At 49.1% G+C, this 24,703-nt stretch overlaps 9 protein-coding genes across 9 annotated transcripts; 3 read left to right on the forward strand and 6 right to left on the reverse strand.

Annotated features, from left to right (window-relative positions):
- Positions 1-1,491: 1,491 nt before the first annotated feature.
- On the forward strand, positions 1,492-2,655 carry FTJAE_8995 (uncharacterized protein; the record flags this gene model as incomplete). The annotated part of the gene is made up of 2 exons (XM_037355869.1): positions 1,492-2,397; positions 2,455-2,655. 2 exons carry the CDS (start codon positions 1,492-1,494, stop codon positions 2,653-2,655), a joined length of 1,107 nt encoding a protein of 368 aa, XP_037203953.1.
- Positions 2,656-3,790: 1,135 nt separating this feature from the next.
- FTJAE_8996 (kinase-like domain protein) lies at positions 3,791-4,624 on the forward strand (the record flags this gene model as incomplete). The annotated part of the gene is made up of 1 exon (XM_037355870.1): positions 3,791-4,624. The coding sequence occupies one exon, from the start codon at positions 3,791-3,793 to the stop codon at positions 4,622-4,624; it is 834 nt and encodes a 277-aa protein (XP_037203954.1).
- A 1,001-nt stretch (positions 4,625-5,625) lies between these two features.
- On the reverse strand, positions 5,626-6,429 carry FTJAE_8997 (uncharacterized protein; the record flags this gene model as incomplete). Its single annotated transcript, XM_037355871.1, has 1 exon — positions 5,626-6,429. The coding sequence occupies one exon, from the start codon at positions 6,427-6,429 to the stop codon at positions 5,626-5,628; it is 804 nt and encodes a 267-aa protein (XP_037203955.1).
- Positions 6,430-8,026: 1,597 nt separating this feature from the next.
- On the reverse strand, positions 8,027-8,954 carry FTJAE_8998 (rAsp f 9 allergen; the record flags this gene model as incomplete). The annotated part of the gene is made up of 3 exons (XM_037355872.1): positions 8,027-8,497; positions 8,546-8,811; positions 8,867-8,954. 3 exons carry the CDS (start codon positions 8,952-8,954, stop codon positions 8,027-8,029), a joined length of 825 nt encoding a protein of 274 aa, XP_037203956.1.
- Positions 8,955-11,126: 2,172 nt separating this feature from the next.
- Positions 11,127-11,801, reverse strand: FTJAE_8999 (gnat family protein; the record flags this gene model as incomplete). The annotated part of the gene is made up of 1 exon (XM_037355873.1): positions 11,127-11,801. One exon carries the CDS (start codon positions 11,799-11,801, stop codon positions 11,127-11,129), a length of 675 nt encoding a protein of 224 aa, XP_037203957.1.
- Positions 11,802-12,009: 208 nt separating this feature from the next.
- On the reverse strand, positions 12,010-14,237 carry FTJAE_9000 (major facilitator superfamily transporter; the record flags this gene model as incomplete). Its single annotated transcript, XM_037355877.1, has 6 exons — positions 12,010-12,857; positions 12,905-13,217; positions 13,273-13,874; positions 13,926-14,072; positions 14,122-14,136; positions 14,189-14,237. 6 exons carry the CDS (start codon positions 14,235-14,237, stop codon positions 12,010-12,012), a joined length of 1,974 nt encoding a protein of 657 aa, XP_037203958.1.
- A 645-nt stretch (positions 14,238-14,882) lies between these two features.
- FTJAE_9001 (quinate transport) lies at positions 14,883-16,826 on the reverse strand (the record flags this gene model as incomplete). The annotated part of the gene is made up of 7 exons (XM_037355878.1): positions 14,883-15,277; positions 15,326-15,500; positions 15,554-15,642; positions 15,693-16,026; positions 16,078-16,174; positions 16,220-16,598; positions 16,652-16,826. 7 exons carry the CDS (start codon positions 16,824-16,826, stop codon positions 14,883-14,885), a joined length of 1,644 nt encoding a protein of 547 aa, XP_037203959.1.
- A 513-nt stretch (positions 16,827-17,339) lies between these two features.
- FTJAE_9002 (GNA-3 g alpha subunit GNA-3) lies at positions 17,340-19,307 on the reverse strand (the record flags this gene model as incomplete). Its single annotated transcript, XM_037355879.1, has 3 exons — positions 17,340-17,904; positions 17,957-18,823; positions 18,874-19,307. The coding sequence occupies 3 exons, from the start codon at positions 19,305-19,307 to the stop codon at positions 17,340-17,342; spliced, it is 1,866 nt and encodes a 621-aa protein (XP_037203960.1).
- A 1,512-nt stretch (positions 19,308-20,819) lies between these two features.
- On the forward strand, positions 20,820-21,934 carry FTJAE_9003 (uncharacterized protein; the record flags this gene model as incomplete). The annotated part of the gene is made up of 4 exons (XM_037355880.1): positions 20,820-21,333; positions 21,386-21,423; positions 21,491-21,710; positions 21,759-21,934. The coding sequence occupies 4 exons, from the start codon at positions 20,820-20,822 to the stop codon at positions 21,932-21,934; spliced, it is 948 nt and encodes a 315-aa protein (XP_037203961.1).
- Positions 21,935-24,703: the final 2,769 nt, after the last annotated feature.

Genomic DNA, 24,703 nt, shown 5'->3' on the forward strand with positions numbered 1-24,703 from the left:
AGTACGCAAAGCTTCCGATGTATCATTAATGCATATGTTTCGTGCAAATTAATTAGGCCATATGAGTTAACCAAGGTAAAGTGCAAGACCAGGTAAGCCCGAATGTACATTGGGTTTTTTTTACGGAAACCTCACCCACAGCCGAAGTCGCAACTTCGAAAACCAGGACACTTCTACTGAAGCCTGCCGCGTTCGGCAGTGAAGACGTCGTTAGACGTTTGCTTAACTAATGTTAGCATTTACACAGTTACCTTCACGCATGGGGCGTGAGCCAGAGGACACCGGATAAAAGACTCCATTATCAGGGTTTGGATCTAGCCGCCCCCCTCTGCAAAAAGTCATCCCATGTCTTGAACTCCGCACTAAGATCTATTATTTCATCAACACCATCCCGGGTAAAAATCGCATTCGAATTAATACAGGGCGGCACGTGGGCACGTACTAATATATTTGGTGCCGCCACCACCGGCGTCCTCCAAAGCCACAATGATCCCATATCCCTTGCGCTTGTTGTTTGCCGTGGTGGTCTCGACACACACGTGTCCCGGGACCATGCAACTAGGTCGTCCACAGAGGTGACTGATCTGATCGTCGGGGGAGCATTTGAGCCCGAGGCTCCAGAGCAACACTTCGTGTAGGAGGACAAACTTGTTGCCGCCACCCCAGCTCAGCTGAATGTAACCATTAACCTTGTTGGGGGCCTTTAACGAAAGTCGACAAAAGCCTTGAACTTTAGAGGACTGAACCTCCTGGTCGAGGTTTTTATTGCATAGCTCAACAGAATTTTTAAACTCGAGGCGAGCCTTATCTCGTTTCTATTCCTACCCCATCAGTATTTGCTACTACCAGAGACACTATTACGGTATCCGACTTACGATTTGCTGAACCAGCGGGGACCGTCTAGGTCGAGAAGTTTTTTTTTTGGTCGAGGACTTGATTTTGTTTTCGGTCGAGGACCACTTGATTTCTTTGAAGGTCGAGCCACTAGGAGCTGTTAGTCTTATGCCCAACAAGCCGATCCACAATACTTACTTCTGAAGCTGTTGCTTAAAAAAGCGCGAACAAAGAAGTTTTCGAGTAGGGGGGCAAGCCGAGCAGGTAATCCATTTGCTATTGGAGTCTGCCATATCATTAGCATTTTCCACTAGCCAGTCGTCATCGCGGCTACGTATTGTCCCCTACAGCCCCCCAGACGATCCAGAGTGTCCCATTGGGGACGTGTGTCGCGGACAGCTATCCGCCCAGCAGAGTCCACCGACAAGGGCGAACTACGGCATCGGGACTGTCCAGCTCGGCCAGTCCTGTAACGCCTGAAGTGAGGCTGGCCTGTTCGGTCCCACTCAGTGTCTCACTTATTCTGCCACCAGACACCGCCTCGGGCAATAGGTCCAGACCAGCGCGATGCTGTTAGAGTGCTTCAGTAAGGTATCGCCGCCATTTATAGGTACAGCTTTTTTAGACCTCGAAACTTGGCTTCAAAGCGAGCTCGCGATGGAGAAAACATGCCCTAATCTGTCCATTTCTACAACATATACAAAGCAAAACATCTGCGACAACACGTTGGACGATGCGCAGTTGGCGACACGGTGTCCACTTGATAAAGGGCGATTCATCGACGCGTCCAACCCCCCGCGCTATTCCGCCGGCCAACTCGACCAGCTTCCAGCAGAACTTCTTATCCAAGTCCTGCTGTACATTGATATTCCGTCGCTGACTCGTTTCCGCCGCGTCAACCGTCGCGCGATGGAACTCATTGACTCGATTCCCCAGTACGACGCCATCATCAAGCATTGCCCTGACGTCATCCGCGCCATTCTCAGCATCCAAGCAGACGCATTTGACTGCGACGTACTGTACACAACTCTCAGCACAACCCGATGCTCGACGTGCGAGCGCTTTGGTGACCATCTCTACCTCATCGACTGCCGTAGAGTTTGCTACTTCTGCTTCACCCGGCGCCTGGACTACTTTCCCCTCACAATCGGCCGCGCATCGAGTTTCTTCACCCATGGGACGCAGCAGCGCAGTGCCATCACCAGCCGCCAACGCCTACGTGCAGCGAATCCCCCAAGCATCCTGAGCTTGCCCGGGCGGTACTGTACCAGCTGGAACAGTGAAGGGGGCAGTTCGGTGCGAAAGCGGCTTCAACTCTTCGACCGGCAGGCGGTGACTCAGGACCTGACGGGCTCTGCTCTTCCGAAGCTAGACAAGACCACTAGGGAACCTCAACGGTTCATGGCCATCATCACCGCACCGTTTCTGTTTGATTCTGGCCGGCAGGCCGACTGGGGATGCTTCTGCCTTGGCTGTAAGGATGAGACTGAGGAGAAGACGAAGCATTTTCGGATCAAATACACAAGTGAAGAGATGCCGAAGCACATTACGCGGTATGGACCGGTGAGGGAGATGCCAAGAATACCCGGTAGGTTCACGCATGTCACTCAAGTCTGACAGGGGGTCCGATCTCATCTTCGACTCATGGGCCGGATTAATCTCGTTAGAATTCTGCACTTTGCCTCCATGAAAAGCGCCTTTGATGTTGTCCCTTACAGTCTGGATACATTCGCCGGCACTCGCCCAACCCGCAGACAGACCGTCACTTACGTGTCGCCATCACACATCCTCAGCGGTGCATCTCGTCTTTTCCCTCCTTGACCATGTGCTTGCTACACATGTGCACTGAGTCAGGCAGCGGCTGCTTTATCACTTTAACGTTTGTGCCTTGACGCTCCGGACACTGCTTGAATTCCTCATTCTTCATGCACCCGCAGGTATACTTGCGGTAGAGCTGGAAGCACATAGTGTCTAGAGTGCCGTGCCGCGTGATGTTGAACTATGCGGGTAACAGAACTCAGGTGCGTCGCGCGGATTGGGTCTGGGTTCAGACACCAAGGTCAGTGTCTGCATATCGAGATCATAAGGGTCCGAAGCCGTTCAGTAATGAGGAATTTCAACGTACCTGTGTATTCGGACACACTGGCACACAGTTTAGGAGTAATAAGGCTGGTATATAGAGGGTATCGGCTAGGTATTCTCTTGTCAAGGTCGCCGTCGCTCACTGACATGATGCTCTTGCCTGGGAGCGTCCCAATATCCATGCTACTTGTATATTTCATTTGCTCCATTCAGATCTCTAACTCTAAGCAGGAACTGCTCTGATAGCGCGCGGCAATAATATCATATCGGCTTTCTTGCATATTCTACACATGTACTGGTCCTGGTGTGGAAGATCAAGTCCCTTAGTGGGCAACATGCACCGCTACTCCCTGGTAGTAGGTCAGATGTGCCGGGCTTTGCAAGGCACACTAGGGCGCGAAGATTACCCAGCGCAGTAAGATAAATTATATGATATAATTCCATTGGCTGAGAAGCAAATGTTTGACCTCCCTGCTAGGCTGCTACTGCAACAGCGGCCCACGCACGCACCTCACCTCATCTTGGGCGGCACGTAGGGTAAGTTGATTGGCTACAACCCTGGGGGATCGCAAGCCCCGCCATCAGAGACCAGCTTCCACAGCGCTTATAACCACACTTCTCCCTTTTTAACGTCTATTACGCCACCCGGAGCGCGGCATCGCCGAGCCCCTCAGATAATTTATTGTTTCGCACTCCATGCCGTTCTAGGCTTTGATCTTTAAGCTCGGCGCACCATCCAGTTTCTCAACAACAACTCCTCCTGCCAGATCACGCCTTTTCAAGTAAGGTAGTCATACTGCTTAGCCGCCATTTACATAGCGCTTCGTGACCGATCCGCAGTCATCTCCTCTCGCCTCAACACTGCTTCTCCGCAATGATGGCGCCCCAAGAAAGGAACACAAACGTCCGGCTTCTCGCATGCCTCATTGACGACGACGACACGAGTAATAGTGATTATCGCTTCCTCGTCGACGGGCAACATGTGAAGTACGTATCCACAGCACCAGGCACGTTTTTGGGGGCCGAGGAAGACCGTACTTTTGAGCCCACCCTGCTTGGCGAGCTTCTCCCATCGTTTCCAGCTGGAGATTGGAACCACGGCTTTGTAGCTAGGGACCCCGAGGCGGGGAAGGCTACCTTCGTCAGGACTGAGACAGTACAACTTGCTGGGATTCAGAACTGTTGGCATCCCGTGAAGCTCAACGAGTTAGAATTTACACGACAAGAGCGAGTGAGGCAACGAGTCCACGTCTCGACGCATCCTGAAGTTGAGGGCGGCAGACCCGTACTCATCAAACTCGCGGTCTGGCCCTGGGAAATCCCCTTCATTGAGGTCGAGACGGCCGCCTATCAATGGATCAGTGGCAGCGGAATCGGGCCAAAATTTCTAGGGCACCTCACTGAGGGCAAAGATGGGCGGGTGGTTGGCTTCGTTGCTGAGTGGGTGGAAGGCGCGAGAGCTGCTGGACCAGCAGATATCGATGACTGCAAGAAGGCTTTAGGTCGGTTGCATGAGCTCGGTATCAAGCTTGGCGATATCAACAAACACAACTTTCTTGTGCGGGATGGGCATGACGTGGTTCTTGTAGACTTTGAGACGGCGAAGCGAGACTGTTCGCCTTTGGAGCTCGAGGACGAGATGAGCAGCCTTAAGAGCAGCCTTAAAGAAACGAGTTTCCGGGGCGGGGCAGAACCCGCTTATGAATGACAGAACCAGGACATGCATGCCGGCATTATGGGTTAAAGGGAGGTGAGCTGCACATACAACCGAACTAGACCACCAAGTCCACGAGCATCGACAGAATAAATCACCAAGGAAAATATCGCGGGTCCGGCAAGTCTCTTCCCACGAATATCATTCAAAACAGCCCCGTGGCCTTGAGGAAGAAGTCCATGGTGAAGCTTGCATTTTTGTGACGTGGCTGGCGTGGAATGCGACATCCTTTGCGGGTGCGTGTAGAAGCGATGGAATCGGCCCACATGGCATACCTCCAATATTTCTACCATTCTCAAGGGGTCTAACTGTTTCCACTTCCGCGTGGAACAAGTGAAGTTCGCTCACGGAGCTGATGCAACCAATGTTGATGCGTCACCAGATAGAGCAACACAGCCTATCAACAGTCCTTTCATATGTCGTTTTCGTAGTGCTCTCAAGGTTGGTAACTTCTCAAAGTCATCAATGTATTCTTAAAGCCTTGCCATCTAAAACTTATCCAGCTTCAACAAATTCTCCATCCATCGCATTCGTGATTCGCAACCACCTCTCTTCAACTGCCCTTTTCACCATCCCCTAAAATCGCGCTTTACAGCTCCGGAAGGACCTTCACTGCCCACATGGAGCTCACCATCCTTCGCTCCATAAGCCTTATCTGATATCTCGATGTGAATCTTCCATCGCGGTCCTAGAACTTCAATGTCATGTCAGCCACACACTCGAAAGCAGCCGCAGAATAAGCATAATAACTTACGCGACTGTTCTTCTCCTCAAGAACCCATCGTTTCACCCAAGCGGAAAGCCTCCTCAAGCTGAGCTAGACGGAAAGCCTCATCTGCGCTACAATGAAACTTGACCAGCCGACGAAGACTTTCTGGAACACATCCAGTCTTTGCTAGACTTCGGTACCAACGCCTCTCAATGCACGGAAACATCTGCGGACCTTGGTGAAGCGTGTGCTGCAGGCTCTGAAGCGACAACGCCATCCCCGCTCTCTAGTCAGCGATGGCTTCGTTCTGGAGTTCAAATGCAGTAGCGAAAGCGCTACGCTCAATCTCCATTGATTCACGTTCCTGCTGTACAAGCTCGCACGCCTCCCGTTCCATCGCCTTCATCTTCTCGTCATGAAAGTCAGCGAAGAGGGCGATTCCCCGACGGACCTTGTTGACAACCTCTCGACGTTCTGGCTCTGGAAGTCCCTTACGCAAGGGCTTCAGATCCGCAACATAGAACCGAAGGATATCTGCGCCCATTCCGCAGAAGGCCATGTCCTTTCGTCGGTTGGGGACTTCAACGGTATACTCCCATTCGGAGACATCTTCGTCGATGAACTCAGAAAGTTTGTTAAACCACATCGGATCGTGACTTGAGCACCAGGTATGAACGGTGTGCTTCATCTCGGGAGGCAGGACACAGAGGATTGGTTCGGCGAGCCATTTCGATACTGCTGTCCCGAGGAGTTTGTCGACAAACTTTGACTTGCCCATCTTGGCAATATTCTCGCCAGCCTGCTCGAGTGCTTCTTGTCTGGTGATTGTCTTCTGGGCCAGAGTGGGGGCTGGGTCGAAGCTGTCCTCGGAGGAGACGGACTCTGTGTCCTGCTGGTCGAGAGACGATGTAGACATATTTCTTTGGAGTGCTCTTTGCAGGAAGTTAGGTTGAACGTCGAGGAGACTCTTTGCTACGTTACGAGTAGCTGCGATTGGCACGAATCCTCCGAGAAGAAACAAACAGGTTGCGAGACGGACGTTGAGTTTCTTGTTCCGGGATTGCAAGCGACTGACGACACTCCCAAACATGTCAGTCAAGTTTCTTCTTCAGTTCGTAACAGAGACTCACCAACAAGCTCAAAGCGGTAATTATAAGCTCTCAGCCCCGGGCCATCAACAACAGACACAACGCTTAGTCTCCGAGCTTGCGCTGAACGAAAGCAAGATGAAGTGATAATATGACTCGCTGAAGGGTATTCTGGACCAAAGGGAAAACAGAAATGTCAAAAATAATGAAAGTTAAGTTCCAGTGCCACAAGACGTATGCCAAAATCAAAGACTAGGGATTCAGAGAGCGTCAAGATGAGTGAGTGGATCAGAGGAAGAAGAGATGAGTGGGCCTCAAAGGAATGGTCTCTACAGGGCCAGGAGCCTACCAATTCTACCATTACGTCAATCGAGGTCCCTTGCACCTGGGTCATCTGCTTGGAGTAGGGCCACATCCTATCGTTACACAAGCAATGTTGAGCGACATCGGCCTCCTTCTGCCTATTTGTGAGGATCACTCTGTCCATGGTTCCATGGGTTTATTATCGTTACTCTGTGAAAGAACAGACGTCAGAAATTTGCACCTCCCTATGCTTCTCCGATTGTTTAAGTAAACTTGTTTCGACGAGAAAGGCTTTGATTTTCAGGAAGACCCTACCACTCTCACCTCTCTCTAGCCATGTTGATTCTGTCTTCGTTCGATCAGAGAAGAGGTAGAGACATGAGTCAGAAGGCTAACTCAAAGAGCTTGGGCATGATCTGAAGCCGCGAGAATGCCTCGAACGATACACGACAGAGATGATACTGCCACCAACTTGGGAACCAGCTGGCAGAGGATATTTCATCCAATCACAGGCCGGTTCCGTGGTCTAGTTGGTTATGGCATCTCGTTAACACCGAGAAGGTCCCCGGTTCGATCCCGGGCGGAACCACTCTTTTGCTCTGTCTCTGACTGGAACTCTTTTCTTTTTGCATTCTCTTTCGTATGCTTAGCTTTGAAACAGTGTAAGTTGTAAAGTGGCTGTGATCTTTTGTGATAAGATGGCGTACCGACGTGCGAATGGTTGATGTTGTGTGATGCTGGCCTTAAAGAGTCAAAGAGCAACAAATCTTCTGGATTTTACAGTTAGTTGATCCCAAGGCTCACGGAGTATTGAACATAAGTCTACGCCATTTTGGATGAAGTCCTAAGTTCCCTTGTCTCCACTTGGTAGTAGGCAGGGTCTCCAGTTGACAAAGTAGATCTTGAATATCAGTCTTTGAAATACATATGGGGAAATAGAGATGAGAACCAAAACAAACGAACCAGTAACTACCTTATAAATAACAAAGTACCAGGAACATGACTTTGTTTCTGTATTTGTCAGTTCTGATTTCGAAAGCCAAAACATGATTCCTTAAACCGCCGTATATAATACATAGGTCACGATGCTTCCCCAAGTCTGGGCCATATGCAGTCATACGACAGTCACAAGAAACAGCAAAGATGAAGCTCCGAATCCGTTGAAGTGATCATAATTATATTTATCGTCTATAAAATGCTGAAATGCTCATAAACCATGGTATTCCCCCCTCTTTCATTAAACCCTCATTAAAAATCCCATCTCTCTAATTCATTTTAAATCATCATCAACACATTTTAATTGATCTGCTGAATGCTCTTCCAGCTTCCACTGTGGTCTCCATAAAGGTACTCGCGCACACTCGCTGTTGTAGGAGCATCACCACCAGCGTAATCAACAATGGAAATGCTCTTGTAGTAAGCGTTGAAGGGACCCTGAGAGTAGTCGGCAAGACCACCAGCCCAGGTAATGGTACCAGGAGCAGCGTCGGGAGAACCAGCAGTCCATGTTCCGAGCTTGATCTGCATGGGGGTCTGGGGATAGCCATTAGGGCCGGTGGCGTCGGTGTAGGGAAGGGTTCGGACGACCTGGTCGTCGATCATCCAGTTGATGGCGGAGGGAGTCCACTCTATGGAGTAGAGATGAAATTGGCCTGTTGGGTTGGCGACAGGGTGGAATTCGCCGCGGTCGTATGTTGACACATCTCCCTTGCTGAAATAATTTGACTGAACCTGAGCGTTATCGCCTCCAAGCCACTCCCAATCGATCTGAAGTTGTTAGTTGATGTTTTCTTTACAAGTTGGTGGTGAACTTACCTCATCAAGGTCATCAGACTGAAGAACAGCACTAGTGCAGATGCCTACACCAGTTGAGGCTTGCACCTCGACATCCACACGGCCGAAAAAGATGTACTTGCCCGTCGCAATTGTAGGAGCCTGGTTTGGTCCCGAAATTGTAAAGACAGCACCATTCTCGTTGTGTTGCAGAGCAGTACCGGCATCCTCTGCGAAAGCGTCACATGCACCCTTTGTAAAGTCACAGTGGACAGTGTCTCTTCCAAAAGCAGGGTCGGCAGGACATGCTATGTTGTGTAAGTCAAGTGTACCGAGTTGTTGGAATCAAGTGGTGAGACTTACTGGCTGTCATGGGGTTACACTTTGTGAAAGTCTGGGCTGAGACAAGAGGTGCCGCGAGGGCGAGGGCTGCGATGGCTTTGGCGAACATTCTTGCTAGTGTCGTGTGACGAGGTACAACAGGAAGATGGCTTGTCAGTAATGCACAATTGTCCAAAAAAAAAGAATTGATGAGTGAGGATGAGATGAGATGTTTGGATGTTCTCACGCACGTTGATATAGTAGTTAGAATTTCGAGTTCGATTGGCGATTGGTGAAGGCTGGTTTAATACTTGACTTCTCTGAGCCAAGAGGGCTCCCAACCTCCCCTGTCACAAAAGCCTCGGTTTATATCGATCAGACGATGGCTCGTATCGCGGTGCTAGCGTCGACTAAGCAACCAGGGATAGGCCACCAACGGCAGGGATCTCCACACCCCTTGCATCAGATCACCAATAGCACGGACGATACCCTGCATGAGTGAGTTGCTGTAGTGAAATCAACGGCGAGAGGGAACTGCTATGAGACAAAGGCTTTTCCAGATCCGTTGGGTAGTGCAGTAGTTGGCGTGGCTTGTTGAAGTCTTGGCCTTACCAACCACTGATACGAACTCCCGACCGGCCATTTTTTTGCACTAGGGTCTAGATCGTGGGTGGGCTGCTTGCTTAGCTCGACATCGTGGGTGAGCGGGCTGTGTGCGATATGCGTCCAGGGGCTTTGAACTAAAGCATGCGGATTGTCAGCAGAGGAGTAATTCCCTGTGCTGACGTCAGGTCAATCACCAGAAGTCAATTGAGCAATAATTCAATCATCTTTCTTCTGCTCGTGGTATTTTCGTATGATAACTCTGTCGTGGTCGGCTAGTCTACTACCGTCCCGTATGTTCTGGGCTAAACGGCCAACCTCCTCAAATACGAGACGCTATCGCGACAGCGAGCGGCTAAGAAAATGGGAGGCTGCAAAACCGCTGTATCCGTAAAAGAAGGTTACGATAGGGATGACTATGACCCGTCCGTTCTTCTTTTTTTGTCCCGCCGCTCTAACCGACTTTCTTCTTCTCCATTCTTCTCTGCATGTCGAGACCCTAGACCGAGAACATGTCAAAGCTCTTCCCCAATGATCGTTATCAGCTTCTCCACAGATGAACGACAATCTGCAGGTCTATTGTTTCGTAGACTTGAAGATCTCGCGGATCTTTATTTGACCTCAACTGATTTGATGTCATTGAGAAGACAATCCATCGATCGATTTATCACTCAATAAAGCTCATGATTCTACCAGGAGAGCGACTGAGAGAAGTAAGCTTCCGTCGTGGGCTCAGCTGATCCGTCATGAGGTGCTGTACCCCGCTTGAACCATGCATCGTCATGGAGAACAGGGCCCTTGATGCATGCATCACCACTCGGACCCGGCATCATCGACAGAACATGCATGCATGTCTGACCGTATATCGACTTCCCCGCTTCCACATGCTGATTCAAGCAGTTCTCGTGCTTTAATCAGCATAGACCTTCCTGATGAAGACATCACGACGTGTATGCATGTAACCCAATTGTTCACTCGCGCGTCAATCATAGCGTGAGTTGATGCGATGGGACGTTGGATATTCACAAGTTCCATTGAGACAAGGCTGTAGTGAGGGGAAATGCACGATGACTTCCGTTGGTTGAGGAAGAGGTTCAGGTGATTCTTCAGCCTCAAGGTCTAGTGATCAATAGCTCGGGGTTATCCTGGCATCCGCGTACCCGTGCTGCCGTCTGTAACCCCGCTTGTTCCCGCCCAACAGTGAGCATCATCACTCTTAGCTCAACGGCCAATTCCGCATTCTTTCGCGAGGTCAACTGAAGTGAAGCTATTCTCAACATTGCAAAATAGAAGCATTTTAACGCAAGGCACAGCCGTATTTTAGCAGTAGCCAATGTCTAAAAATACCAATTAAAACCGCGCTTTCACAAATGCGGTACAACGTTGCAAAAGGTGAGCGCCACGATCGGTGGCTGGGTTGCCTCAACAATAGGCTGGATCCGGAGGTCCCGAACGTTAAATCTGACCGCTTGCGTGACAATCCAACACGAGGCATATTTGAATACGACCGCTAGACGAGAGGATATTCAATCTATGAATAAGCCAATGTGGCTAGAAAATTGATTGTCACTTGGCGATTCTTGATAGCGCCGAATTGTTCATTCAATTTATCTCGGCATTCCTCACTTCGTATAGCTTCATTCCAGCCATCGTACCCGAAAAATGGAACGATATACTCCACGGAAGAAGCCTTCTAGCTTCAAGAATCATTCCCGCCGACATCCAATCTCATCACAGCTGCATGACCTCGAGTTGTTCCAGAAGCATTTGGATCATCGAACCAGTAATCGTGCACGATTTCAAATCCCGACTTCTCGTAGCATTTCATAGCCGCGACAGAGTTGAAATTGACCAGAAGAACCAGCATAACCTTTTTGCCCTCATTTTGTCTGACTGCGACTTCCTTGGCGTACTCGATCAGCTTGTTCGCCAAGCCCTTGCGCCTCTGAGACGGAGGAACGTAAATCGCATTGAGGACGTAAGCAGACTCGATCTCATCCGCAATCGGACCAAAATAAGTGTTTCCGGGTTCGAACTTCTGTAGATCTTCCCATGTTTTAGCCGCTGTCTTGGCTTCGAGTGGGCCATACAGAATAAGCGATGCTTGCCATGGTTGGTTCAGAATCAGCGTGAGGTCGTCAACTGAGCCTGGATTTGGGTCGGAGATGATAATGATACTAGATGCGAGTGGGTTGCTCAGACGGGCTTCCCATATATCCTTTGTGAATTCGGCTTCGCGCGCATAGTTTGAGCCGAATGACTCGGGGGATAGTTGCAGTGAGAGCAATCGGAATTCTTTGTACTGGTCAACGAGTTTGTCCCACTTATCTGGGTCGGACAAAGACTTTGGAAGAGTTAGAGCTTTGAGAGACATAGTGAAGCTGCTTCAAATTTGGGTTGAAGTTTTCGGGGCTTCGTGGCCTAGATATGGTGGTTGAGGGTGGATAGCCGTGGTCTGGATGCCGATCTCCACTGCTTGTGACTCATTCTTATCAGGCGATCGTGCATACAATCAATCAGCTATCGTGGTCCTCAAGAAAACAACGACATGAAACCCATTTCAAACTCCTCGATCTCTGGATTCAAGTATCCCAAAGCTTGTTCAACAAAGTACTAGTCGGCCAAGCATGATCACGCTCAAGCAACGTCACCAACTCCATAATCGCAGCCTGTTCTCCCGGATCTTGGAAATACTCGCCACACATGGACAATCCAACAGCAGCAGTCACCATTCCCTCTTGGCACCACTTCTGTGACATGGCCAAACCGCAAACACGTCTTGTTGCTTCTCGCATCAGCTCTTCTAGTGCTTTATGCGCGGCTCTGCCACCGATGCCGAGTTGGATTTTGGTGTCGTGCACGGCGAGGACTATACGTGCTAATTCGATGTGTTGGAGGGCTAGCATTTGGCATGGACTGGTTATCCAGTATTCGGGGAAATATCGACCTTCTGATGGGTTCCGTTCTTGGTAGTAGAGGGGCGCGAAATGAGGAGGTCGTTTCTCATCCCAGTTTCTCTGGAAGTCTTTGATAGCCTCCCATTGTTGGGACCGAGCTCGGTTGTCGACTGGCTGTTCGTCGTTGTCATCTGGGTAGCAGAATTTGAGAACATGGGCACACCAAATGAGCACCCGGTTAGTCCAGTCGTAGTCGTCAGCAGCCAAGGTATCGTCAAAGATGCCATAGTTCTCAACAGGTAGAATCGGTAGTCGGAAGGGACGGCGATGCATGAGAACGGACCAAATTTCTTGTCGAAGTGCAATGAGGCAAGCTGAGAACCGAAGAGAAGAAAGCGAGGTTGCATAGACATCTGATCCGCGAGGAGGTTGAAGAATTAGGTGCAGGAGCCCGTCTGCGTCGTTCTGAGAAGCCTGGAATACGGCACGAACGGCAATTGAGAACGTCTCGTTATCAGTACCAGTAAAGTGTGCTGCAGTAGCGTCAGGTTTGATCAAGTGGAGGGTGAATGTATCGTACTATCAACTTGCTCATGATACCTCAGTATGGTAATGGCAGCCAGAGCATCATCGCTACAGGAGTTGATCGGATCTGCTGATACCCCCATGAGATGTGAGATGCACTTGTTGTGGTAGTGGATAGCCGATTCCATGTTGAGGTCTGGAAGCTGTACGCCTGCGTACTCGATGATGTTGTCGGGGTCTTGAAGCGAGGCGACACGTGTAAGGAAGCGAGCTGAGGCGGTGCAGATAGCGTTGAGAAGAAGAGGGCTATGTACGGCTCGAAGAGGAAATACTGAAATGTAATGGTGATCCCTGTCGGTGGTGTCAAACTACCTCAATGGTCAGCTTAAAGGCCTCTCCTGAGATACCTTGCAATGGTCTTACAGCTCTTGCGAGTTTCTCAACGAAACAGCGAAGCAAGCAAGCTTCCTCCAAGCTCAGCGGCTGAGACGGATTCGCGCTCAACAATGAAGTAGGATTATGAAGTTCCAGGTCCATCATTGAAGGAAGAGTATCCGCCTGATATAGCTGGGAGCTGTATCCACCAAAAGGTGACTGATCGTCAGCTCCGCTAGGATTTACATACTTTCCTGTATCATCTTCAGGAGATGAGTGCTGCCATTGGGTTGAAAAGACAGGAAGGGATGCCGTCCCATAGTGATTAGGAGCAATAGTTGCCTGTTCACTTGGTGATGAATTGAGCGATAGTTGAGAAAGGTCTTGTGCAGCAGGGAAGCCCTCATGGCCATGGGACCCCCCAAAAGCATCTGGGGCTTCTTCTGAAAGTCCTCCGGTCACAGACGGTTCGTGCTCGACATCTATCTGCGTATTGCCTTTCGATAATGTCTGCAAAACAGAAGCAGCGAAATCCAAACTCTCGGATTGAGATTCATTCTCGGAAGACGGAGATTCAGCGGCGGCGGTTGAACGGGAGTGGCGAGATGCAGAGTTTGTTTCGTCGACAAAGGAAATTGCGTTTGATTTTTCTGTCAAGCTCAGTTAGAACAAATGCAATCAAGGAGATTGGTCAGACTGACTTTGATTCGATGTTTCTATCCATGTCTGGTTCGGATCAAACTTGAATGTGTTTTCACTCGTGATGAGCTTTTTGATTCGGAACCTTTTAGCTCGAGCGCAACTGATAGAAGCCTTTTTACAATTGGCACAGGGAGTCTCGTTATCGCCTGGACCCGTCAGTCTGAATATATCTAACTCCCAAACATAATTGCATACATTTGAGATGCTTTTCTGTGAGTGGTGGTCAGCTTTGATCAGGGAATCCTTGCAGGTCGTGACGAACCTCGACATTGATCGCAAGGCTTGGTCCGAGTCCGAGGCGCCGAACTCATGTTTATTAAAACTTGGAGATACGATTTGAGAAATATGAGACGGATTAGGAAGGATTTCGCCGGGTTTGCAGGGAGAGGAGCGTGGAGTTGGCATAAGAATGAAATCTCGGGGAGTAGGCCGAGTTGAGGGCAAGGATGTGAAATTGGCGTAAGAATGACTTTAGGTCAGTGTTTCCCCGCATTTTAGCGTCTCTGATGACCTAACGGGGTCGAGTTAGTGGATTGATCCACTACAGCTCTCTAAACCAAGAATCACGGCTCTAATAAGAGTTTATAGGGTAACTACACTCTCTTAAGCGAAGGCGGCAAATGGATGATACAGTTACCACAAGCATCAAGTCTTGTGGAAAGTCAAAGTGAGAAGGGATTAGGCATAAAGATTTTATATCTATTAGCCATAGTGGTCTATGAGCGAGGCCGAGGCTTGTTCTTATTCACTTATACGTGCAGGTAATATCACCACGTTCTGGCATGGAGTCTGACTTTAAGGCGATCAGCCACTGTCCATCAGATGGTAGCTTCGCGACATTACCCGGTCAGAAAGCGACGTCACTATGAACCACAGAAGAGTCGCATTCTAACAAGAAATAAGGAGCTTTGAAGCTTTGGCCATTGGTTATGTAGTTAAATACTTATCATAAGCTCTCAAATACTTTGCTTAACCTCAGCATGCTCGGCACCATGAGCATGGCCCGCCCAAACTTGATGGCGAATTCGCTCGTAGACAGCCTCCTCATCCGCAACAGCATGATCTCCAAACAGTTGAGAAATCTGCTCCAGAGACTTGTTCGCAGTTTCAGGAACAAGAAAGAAGGAAAAGATGGAAGCGAGAGCGCAGAAGATCCCAAAGAAGAGATAAGTACCCCAACCGATCTTAATAATCATCTCCGGAACCACGACACCAATGATGAAGTTGGCGAGCCAGACCATAGCAGTAGCGGCCCCAACACCCTTTGCTCGGCGGGAGCTGGGGAATACTTCAGCGGGGAGAGTCCAAGCTAGTGGTCCGTATGAGCATGCGTAGCAGAGGACGTAGATGTCTGAATTTGTTAGTCTCGAGTCTAGTTGCTGCCGAAGGGAAAACTTACAGATCAGGGCAACTCCAAACCAGCCCATTCCTGGGTTGGCCTCCCATTTGCCGTCAAACTTGCCGACTACGCCGGACATGATGAGATGAGGAACGGCCATGGCAGCACCACCAAAGATGGCAAGCTTACGGCGACCCATCTTGTCCAGGTAGAGGAAGGTAGGAATACCAGCGGCCTATGATGAAAGTCAGTACTTTTCAAGGATATGTGCTAGAGACATCGACTCACCAGCTGACAAATATTCACCATTCCAGATAGAATCAGCGCCATGTTGTCATCCTGCCCGAGCGCCTTGAAGAAAGTGGGAGCATAGTAAACTGACATGGTTAGAACACTCCAACAAAGGATAACTGAGATCTTTCCTTACCGAAAGCATTTATACCACTGAATTGTTGGAAGAAGGGGATTCCAAGAGCAACTGCAGTACGCTTGAGACATCTGGGTCGGAATAGGTCACCCCACTGCTTCAGCTCTAGAATAATGCCATTGTCATTGGGATGTTCCTGAGAAAGGATCTCCTGCTGAAACCGAACTTCTGTGAGAATTCCTTTCCACTCGGCCTGGACTCGATCGTCGGTCGCGGGGACGCGACGGAGTTGGGCGAGGGCGTGAAGAGAGTCGTCGTCTCGTTGGCGCATGACGAGCCATCGGGGAGAGTATGGGAAGAAGTGGATGCCGAGGCCGACTAGCAGAGCAGGAGGCTATCATATGAGGTCAGTATCAGTCGTCTAGTCGGTGGACGCTGGACATACCATCTGGAGCAGAAATGGCAGTCGGAAGGACCATTCACTGGCCATATCCTTTGTTCCATAGGTGATCCAGTAGGAAATGATTGCTCCAATGACAATACTGCACTACGTTAGATATAGTCCAGATCTTTGCGTGTTGACTTACGAGAGAGCTTCAAGAACCAGCAGAGAGCCTCGTAGGTTCGGAGGGGAGATCTCAGAGATATAGAGAGGCGCACCCATGGCCAGGGTTCCGACGCCGATTCCACCAATAGCTCGTCCAGCGACGAGTGTACCATAGTTATGAGAAGCAGTCTGAATGATGGCACCGATGGTAAAGAAGACAGTAGCAACAGTCATAGCCCACTTTCGAGAGATTCGGTCTGCGAGGTATGGAAGAAAGAGACATCCAACAAAGGCACCAAGTTCGAGCATGCCAGTCATGAAGCCGACATTGAAGCCGTATCGAGGATGGCCGGGGGCTGTTTCGGGAAATTGGTCGTGGAATTGCTTCATGGTGAGGATGATGCTAATTACTCCCTGGTCTGGTAACTGTTAGCTTGGAGTCTGGAGATGGAGCTGGCAATCGTAGACTTACCATAACCGAAGGAGAATCCTCCGAGAGAGGCCAGGGTAGCAGCTCCCAGAACATATGGAGATCGAACGATGCCACTCAAGCCATTACTATCATATTCAATGGCAGTCTCGGCTTGGGGCACTGGTTCAGTCTCCTCGACATGACTGGGTGAGTTGCTAAGAGATTCCTTAGACATGATGAATTGGAAGTCGTAGAAGCCAATTGATAGAAAAGATTTGCAGAGCTGATGACTTCTAATATCCTCAAAGTTGAAGGGATCATGAGTCTTTATACTTGGCGAAAGAGAATTGAACCTATGAAGTTGACCTGATCCTAGCATCAACCCCACAGATTTTAGTCTGGGGAAGACCCTAGCTCCGGGGAAACGCTTTGGAGTTGGCCCACTCGTGGCTTTCTTGGAGAAACAGCCTTGGTGCTAGCTAGGTCTTGTTGGGGTAAGTTTTCGGCGAAACATTTCCATTTTTGAACGACCCACGGCGAATCTTCCCCAGACTAAATTCTGCAACTGGAGAACCAATTGGCAAGCAGTTGATTGATATTGGCTCGTGAAAGATTATCCCTGGCGGAGCTGTTTCGGTACTGCTCCCTTATCTCGGCTTGTGGTATAATGCCCGAACTAAGTTTGTATGAGAATGTTATTTTGAGTTGATAGACCTGACCGTTGATGCTTCCGTCTCTCGCCTCCGCGTTATTTCGGCTTGAGATTATCTAGTGCACGCTCCACGATGGTATCCTGGATGTTTCGCCATACGTTCAGCAAGTTCTTCTCATCATACACACCGTCTGTGAAATGGGTATACAGCCGGAGATGAGCCCGGTTCAAATTGTTAATCTTGGCGAGAATATAACTAGATGCGTTCTTTTGATCATCTCCTCCCGCATAATCTGGAAAGTCATCGCTCAACGGCTCTTCTGCGAGTCTCTTGGCGAATCCCTTGAAATTGTTGAAGATGACAATGATGCTCGAATTTCTCAACCAATGTGAATTGACGGTTGATTCATACTGAAGCAAGGCTTCGAAGCTGAAGCTGCTTAGATCGAAAACGTATATCACGGCGAATGCCGTCTCGAGCTGAGGAAATAGTTTTGTCCGATTGACGGTTGCGTTGCCGGGGTCTGTCAATCGCATAGTGAGCTGGCCCATGTTGAACGAAGCCTCCACGCAGCCAGGCAGTGGTGTTGGACAGCTTATAGCATCCCAGTCTGTCGGGATATAGTCATCTTGCATTGTCTTTTCGATTTGGTCTAAGAAACTGTGAGAAAGCGTCAGTACTGCAGAAGGCCGGAGTAATCAAGAGAACGTACTAAGAAACAGCCTCTGGAAGCACGCGGGTTTCGTCCGCCAACAAGGCCTTGGTCGCCGGGTGCTCCATTATTGTGCGGAATATTTGGACAACCCAGTGCTCAAACCCATTGTCGAGATCCAAGTCTTCTTTATGGCATATCATCACATCCTCCAAACATGCCCGTATGGGATCTTCTCTGATGGCTCCATGGACCAATAGCTTCTTTGTCAAATACTGAACACTTTCTAAAGCTATGCCGAGGATTAGGGGACGGAACATACGGAGTTGCTCAGCGGTGTAACATTGTAATCGGCTGCCTGATAAACTCATCTCTTCAAAGACTCGCTTCCTTGACTCTGAACCAAGGACCATTACTTTGATCTCTCGATCGGCCGACTTCAAATCGTCTCTCAACTTTTGATCAATACGTCGGGACACCTTAGTTTGAAGTTTTAAGCTGCTTCTGGTTCGGCTTTGCCTCAGAGGTTGCATCTCTATCCCCATGGTGGCACGTGCTAAAGTATCCATTCGTTTTCCGGAGCTTTCTGATGATCGAGATGGTTCCTCTGATGCGGCAGTTTCTGTACGGGTAAGAGCCATTTGCTGCTCCTCAATAGGTGCACTCGTTGTATCTTCCGAGTCGTGACGGGTGTTCCGCCGCGTCGTTGCAAGCTTCCGGATCCATTTGTCGTAAACCTTGGTGATAAACAACTCTCGATCGAACGCGAATTGAATGGACCATCTCGAAGAGCTTACAGATGTAGCTGTGATTATGGAGTCTGAGTCTCGATGAACAATGAGAGAAGCCGTGTCTCGATCCATGTCCTGGAGAGCTCGCACAAGTTTAGGTTGCTGCAAGATTCTCGTTTGCTCTTTCAAGGCATTTCTGCGGTAATGTTAGTAAGTCAAATAACATTCCAAAATGGGCAAACTCACGAGTTGCATGCAGTTAACAAAAGAGTCAGTGTATGTGTTTGCTGATCAACCATCCGCTGAATCTGCTCCATGTCTTTGGTTTTGAAAAGAAACGAAAGCTTGGAACCAAGTTCCAAGTCTCCGGCTACGTTCTTCTGAAATTGCGATACTTCACCATCAATCTTGCCAATGAGAAGTCGGCAACACGTTACGCAGCTGTCCACCTGCATCACCAATTGATGGGATTGCTCACTGGATCTTGATTCGGTCCATTTCTGGATCTCAAAAAGTGCGAATTTAAGGAGATTGAGCTGGTTTTCGAATGCGAACACGCTGAGATCGGCGATTTTCCAGGCTTGTCGCATGTCGCATACCGTTGTGATCGTTTTGGTGAGAACATCGATAATATTTGCGATCGCTCCCGCTGTCCCGATAATTGAAAGGGGATCGGCCATGCTGGCGTTGCGATTGGGGCTTTTGAGTAAAGTTGTCGCGGATATTGATAAGTTTGAGTTGAAAGAGGGCATTGCTGGAACCCCTAAAATGATCTGACGTGTGAATGGTTCGCAAATCTGCCTCGCGAGGCTGTGCAAGAATGGAATTTCATGGAGTCACAATTGACGAGGCTGAGAATCGTCATCCTGATGCGACTACAAATGCCAAAGCAGGGTAGATTCTTGTTGAGAATCGAAATTTAGTTACTAAGTTTAAGCTCTCTGTTTTAATCAAAGGTCCTAACTTAACATTTAGCCATACATAGGATATTTAAGAAATCTACCTTTCGATATTTGACACCGAGGTATTAATAGAGGTAGAATGTTAAAATTCTCAAGTAGAAAAGCCAAGATACCTTAGCATCCTCCCTAAAGCGGTTGGTACGATCGAGAGAAAGTAGGAAATATCTTTCTCTGCCATTGACTGATGACAATAGGAGGCGATGGGAGGTCCGAGGAGTGTTGGAGGAATATTTAGGTTGGAGAAGATGGATAGCAAAGCCTGGTCTCGTGACCGGGTTTCAAGCCGACTTTCGTTACACGGTCAGAGAAAACGTTCCAGAGACTATAGCTGCGTTTTGCCTCCAAAGCTGCAGTCCGGGGTGCGACAAGGATCTCAATTGGCTCGCGCGTTTATGAGGGATCACCAGGCTTCACCAGGCCATCGCCCATCAGTATGGATCTGCCTAGTGCAGCCCTGAGACGCAATTTAACTTGCAATTGAGTTTACAAGACCTTACTCCGTATTATGTACAATGATGTAATATTGGTGATATCAGATCAGGCCATGTCATCATTTTTCACAGTCAACGGTTCTAGTTGGGCAAAATTGTATTGAGTAGGTTGGCCTCAAGCTTTGAGCACACATGTTCGGCAGTAGCTATGTCAAGTATTTGGTATTTCTCCCATTATCTCTTCCCCGGCCGTTCTGTTGGCCCTGTCACCCGCAAAAACCTGGAATGAGGATCGACGGATTGCATGCACCCGGCATATCTAACTCAAAGTAGAAGCAAGATAGAGCCATTGAGTTTGCCGGGTTCAAGGAAGTTACTCTAGGCAGCAGAATAGAGACAGTCACCCACTTGACGATCCGTCAAGGAAGAGGATCTTGATTGTCTTTGGCGTATATTGTCGCGCTAATTACCCTGGAACAATTCTGGGAAGTTCCTCAATGCCGCATTCAGTTGTAAAAGTATACTAGGCTGTCCATGCGGCATTTATCCAAAACACTGCGTCTAAGCTTAAATCAAGGCACAAGACAGAATCCTTTGAATCCCACGGGGAAACGGTGGGTCAAGGGAGTTGTTCTACTGCAGTGGTCATGCCGATCTATACTCACTCTGTCGGCTTCACTTTGCTCTGTATAAACAGGATGGTCTGGGAGTCCTGGCAAAAGGTATATAAGTCATGGAAATGTCTCAATGAGAGAACTCTTTATCATCAGTAACAACTCTACTTCTCCTCGATTCCAAGATGCGATCTCTTACCTCTATTCTCTTATTCCTCTCTACCGCTCTGGCGGCTGATGTCCAGGTAACCTGGCGCCTTGAGAAAGATACCAAGGCGTCTTCTGTGAGCGCTATGGGCTCTGATGGCAAGGTCATTGCAGAGGCCTGTGGCAGCATCATCCATGCCAAGTATCCTATTGATTTCTCAGATGTCGACGATACTGGCAGTGGTAATTTCACTGTCGGTGATGCCAGCTATCTGGTCCACTCCCTGCCTCAGTGGTCTGGCGGGCCTGCATGCTCTCGCATCTTCAGCCCTCAATATACACTCATACAGTGCTCAAATGTCACCTGGGACTCTACCGATGTGGTTAAAGACAAGGCAGATGGCTGCTTTGCCGATAGTTCCACTGATGGCGAACTGCAGTCCCTCCAGAGGAGGAGCTTGAGCCACGAGATGCATTCTCGAGGCACGGAGCTTGAAAAGAGACAGACGTTTTGCTCTGGCTGGTTCACCAGAACAACCCTTGTTGGAGATGGTGACTACCCCCCAATATTCCTGACATGATAGTTTCTGACTGGACCAAATAGGGGATCCTCACCAGAATTACTTCCACAAGCAGCTATCGGTATGTAACCATCCCCTTACTTTATTCCAGCAATGTAGTATGTACGACTTGTATTGACAAACTCCAGGAAAATATCAACTGTGCCAGTGCTGCATCCTGCTCCGTCGGTCAAACTGATTCAACATCCTACACCATTGGGTGGACTGCCACTGTCAGTAGCCCAGGTGGTGGCTGGATCTCAGGGGGTTTCGGCGTCAGTGAAAGCTGGACGACTGGAAATAGCTACACCTGCAACGCTGGGAAAGGAGAGACAGTTTGCATCTGGTATAACATTGCTCATACCGCTTGTAAGTCGTTTGAGGCAAAGAACGAGGGGCAAAACTGACGAATATTAGACACCGTCCAAGAGTATACCAAGAACACCTGCACTGAGGGCCATGGAGGGACCCCTTATGTTATGTACTCACCTAACGAGAACAACAAGGGCGGCGGTTATTACTGCGTTATCGGTACTTGCCGATCTAAGGGTGAGGGTTACTGGGATTACAATGGCCGTGCTGGCGGTCCTTGAAGCAACATATAGCTTCACTTCCATCTACTTACACCCAAAGGATGTGTTGAACTAGTAGCACTGGCTTCCAACGAAAGGCAACCGTCCTTTTGAGTGTTCTGGATCATTTATGTATTACCTTCGTTGCCAGAGAGACTATCTCTCATGTTAGGCCTGGCGGTTCTCGAATCAATTTATGGAGATATTTCTTAAAAGTACTGTTCTCAATGGGAATTCGAAAATGCTTAGTGTTGGAAGAGCGTATCGCTATCAGGCGACGGGTTCTGAAGACGGAAGGGTGTTCTCATGATGACAGCCACAGCTAGTCTTACTATCTGAACTACTGAAATGACTCTGATCTCTACACGATTGTGTCTCCTTTGTAGCATTCTCACTGGCCGTCTGATAACTTCATCTCTTCAAAGACCCGCTTTCTTGACTTTGCGCCAAGGATACCTCCACCTTCCAGATTTCAAGGGACATTTATTCCGTTAGGACTCTTTAGCTTGACGGTAGCTGATATACTGTCCGGAATGACTTTGATAAGAGTGTTGTTTTGAGTTGATATACCCCATAGCCGATGGCTCACATCACGCGCATCGCACGCTTAAATGTTCGATTTATTCATTCCTTTATTGCGTCTAGGAAGCTGTATCTCCATTCTGGAATGCATATTGGTACATCTCTTGGGCCGGCCCATGCTTCAAAATACTGTCGACATGGTACTTAGGCCGTCGTAGATCGAAGTGTCTTAGTCCCAAGCAAGAGCTGAGGTTAGAAGACTCAATCCACCATACACGGGCTCCTTTCTTCCAAGTGTTCTGTTGCCGTTCGGTTTTGCTGCACGAGATCTTCTGCTACTCAAGAATGCGTTAGCCTCTGATCAATCAAGTCCCAGGTTGAGGAACATACCATTTATACATGTTAGAAAGTAATTGCCAGCCTGGAATCAGTGGGTCAGGCCCTGGTCATGCCGTGGTAGCACCGCCTGACTTGGGGACGTTCCTCATTGGTTAGGTTGCCTGGCTTGGGATTTCCCCAATCGTCTGTGTCCTCCTGCATAGCGAGAGGGGCGATGGATTTATCTTCCTCCCGTGGGATTCTTCCTCAGAATCATTGGAGGGATCTCCTTGCACATGGACCTCATTCATCACCTGTGTTCGCAGGCTAAAGCTTAACCTTATAGGCCACAGTCAACCCCATAGCCCCTAGCACATGGTCCACACCGTCCTTTTCTTTGAACCAGCTGATGAGAGCGCCAAACGTATCAGACCTGATTTGGGCCTTTGCTCCACCTCAGCAGTTGCCTGTATGGACTGGGACGTGTCGGCCGCCTGAGATGTTTCGATATCCCCGAAGATGGCCATGAATAGCTTATGACGGCTTGTCTCAACGTCGAATAGGTATTCTTTGACTTTGTGGCTCGGGGGCTGAAGCTTCTTTCAACCTCCCAACTTTATCGCAGTCGCAACTTTGAGTCTCATGGGCGGTTACACATGGACCAGTCCTTTTGTCCACAGCAAGACACAGGACTACCATATCGTTTTCTCGACCCTGATACGAATCGATGGTCGCAGACGTGTGAGGCGCGTGATGTGAGCCATCAGCTGTGGGGACTATCAACTGGAAATCACACTCTTATCAAATCATTGAGGAGAGTATTGAGGGCCAATTCAGCACGAGTGTGGCACAAGTTGGAACGGTACGGCGTGATGGCGACAATACGATCGGCGGGGAACTTGACCACCTTGTTAAAGTCTACAAGCCACACCATCAGTGGTTTGTGTTTTGACTTTCTGTCATCAATGCGACAAGGGCAGTCTCTGTAGTTCACGAAGACCGGAGACATTGTGTCAGGGGGCAGTTGCAGTCCATCATGGTCGTTCAAAAACTCCCGGATAGCACCAGCGAAGGGATAGTTCTCTAGTGCAGCCGACACAGGATACGAGAACCGAGCCTCAAGGTGACTGTAAGTCAAACGAAGTGACAGATCAAACATTCCTTGTGCCATTCGATGCTGTCTATAGAGATGGAAGGCCGGGATCTCCAGGTGGAGGAGCTAAGGCTCAAATTTGAAATCTGGCTNNATACTTTTGATGCGGTGCCTTTAGGATAGTCAAGAAGGCTTGGCATCCTGTCCGAAGCGGTTGACCGTGGTACAATCTGAGTAGGTTTCTCTCATAGTTAGAAGTGCTGGCGGGAGTTGCTTCTCATCTCTGACAGCGAAGACGGGTCGCATAGAGTTGCCAAACACCATGAGTCCGTCTGTCCGATGCATGGCCGTTACCTTCTCGAACAAGGCCATGCATTGAAGCTTTTGTATGGCTGCGAACCTGCCATAGCTGGTGTCACTGTCACAAAGTTTGCGCATCGGACAACCTCACGCATCAGGCGACCTATTCATTGCGCAGCTCGATCTTCTTTGCTTGGGCCTTTTGTCGCTCTTGATACTCAGGGAAGCTCATCGTATGTGAGGCGCGTGNNAGCTCATAAGGTCATGTTCTTTCGCGCGATTTGGACGAGAGCGGCGAACTCCTCAAAGATCTTCTTCGTTGTAATTTCGACCCCGGAATCGGAATTGTCTGAACTGTCCTCATCCATGGGGCAGAGGGATCAGCGTCCGCGAGGCCTCGAAGTCTTGTATGAAGGTTGCTCAAGTCGTCGTTCTATCTATCAACATCCAGCTGTTCGATGCCCTCTAGTCCATAAGCAAGATCACAAGCTGTCCACCAAAAGAGAGAATGGTGAAACTTCCACGGCGACGGGTCGAGCTCATTGTCTTCTTTCACA

This window comes from Fusarium tjaetaba (assembly GCF_013396195.1).
Source record: "Fusarium tjaetaba strain NRRL 66243 chromosome Unknown NRRL66243_c0000199, whole genome shotgun sequence".
NCBI lineage: Eukaryota > Fungi > Ascomycota > Sordariomycetes > Hypocreales > Nectriaceae > Fusarium > Fusarium tjaetaba.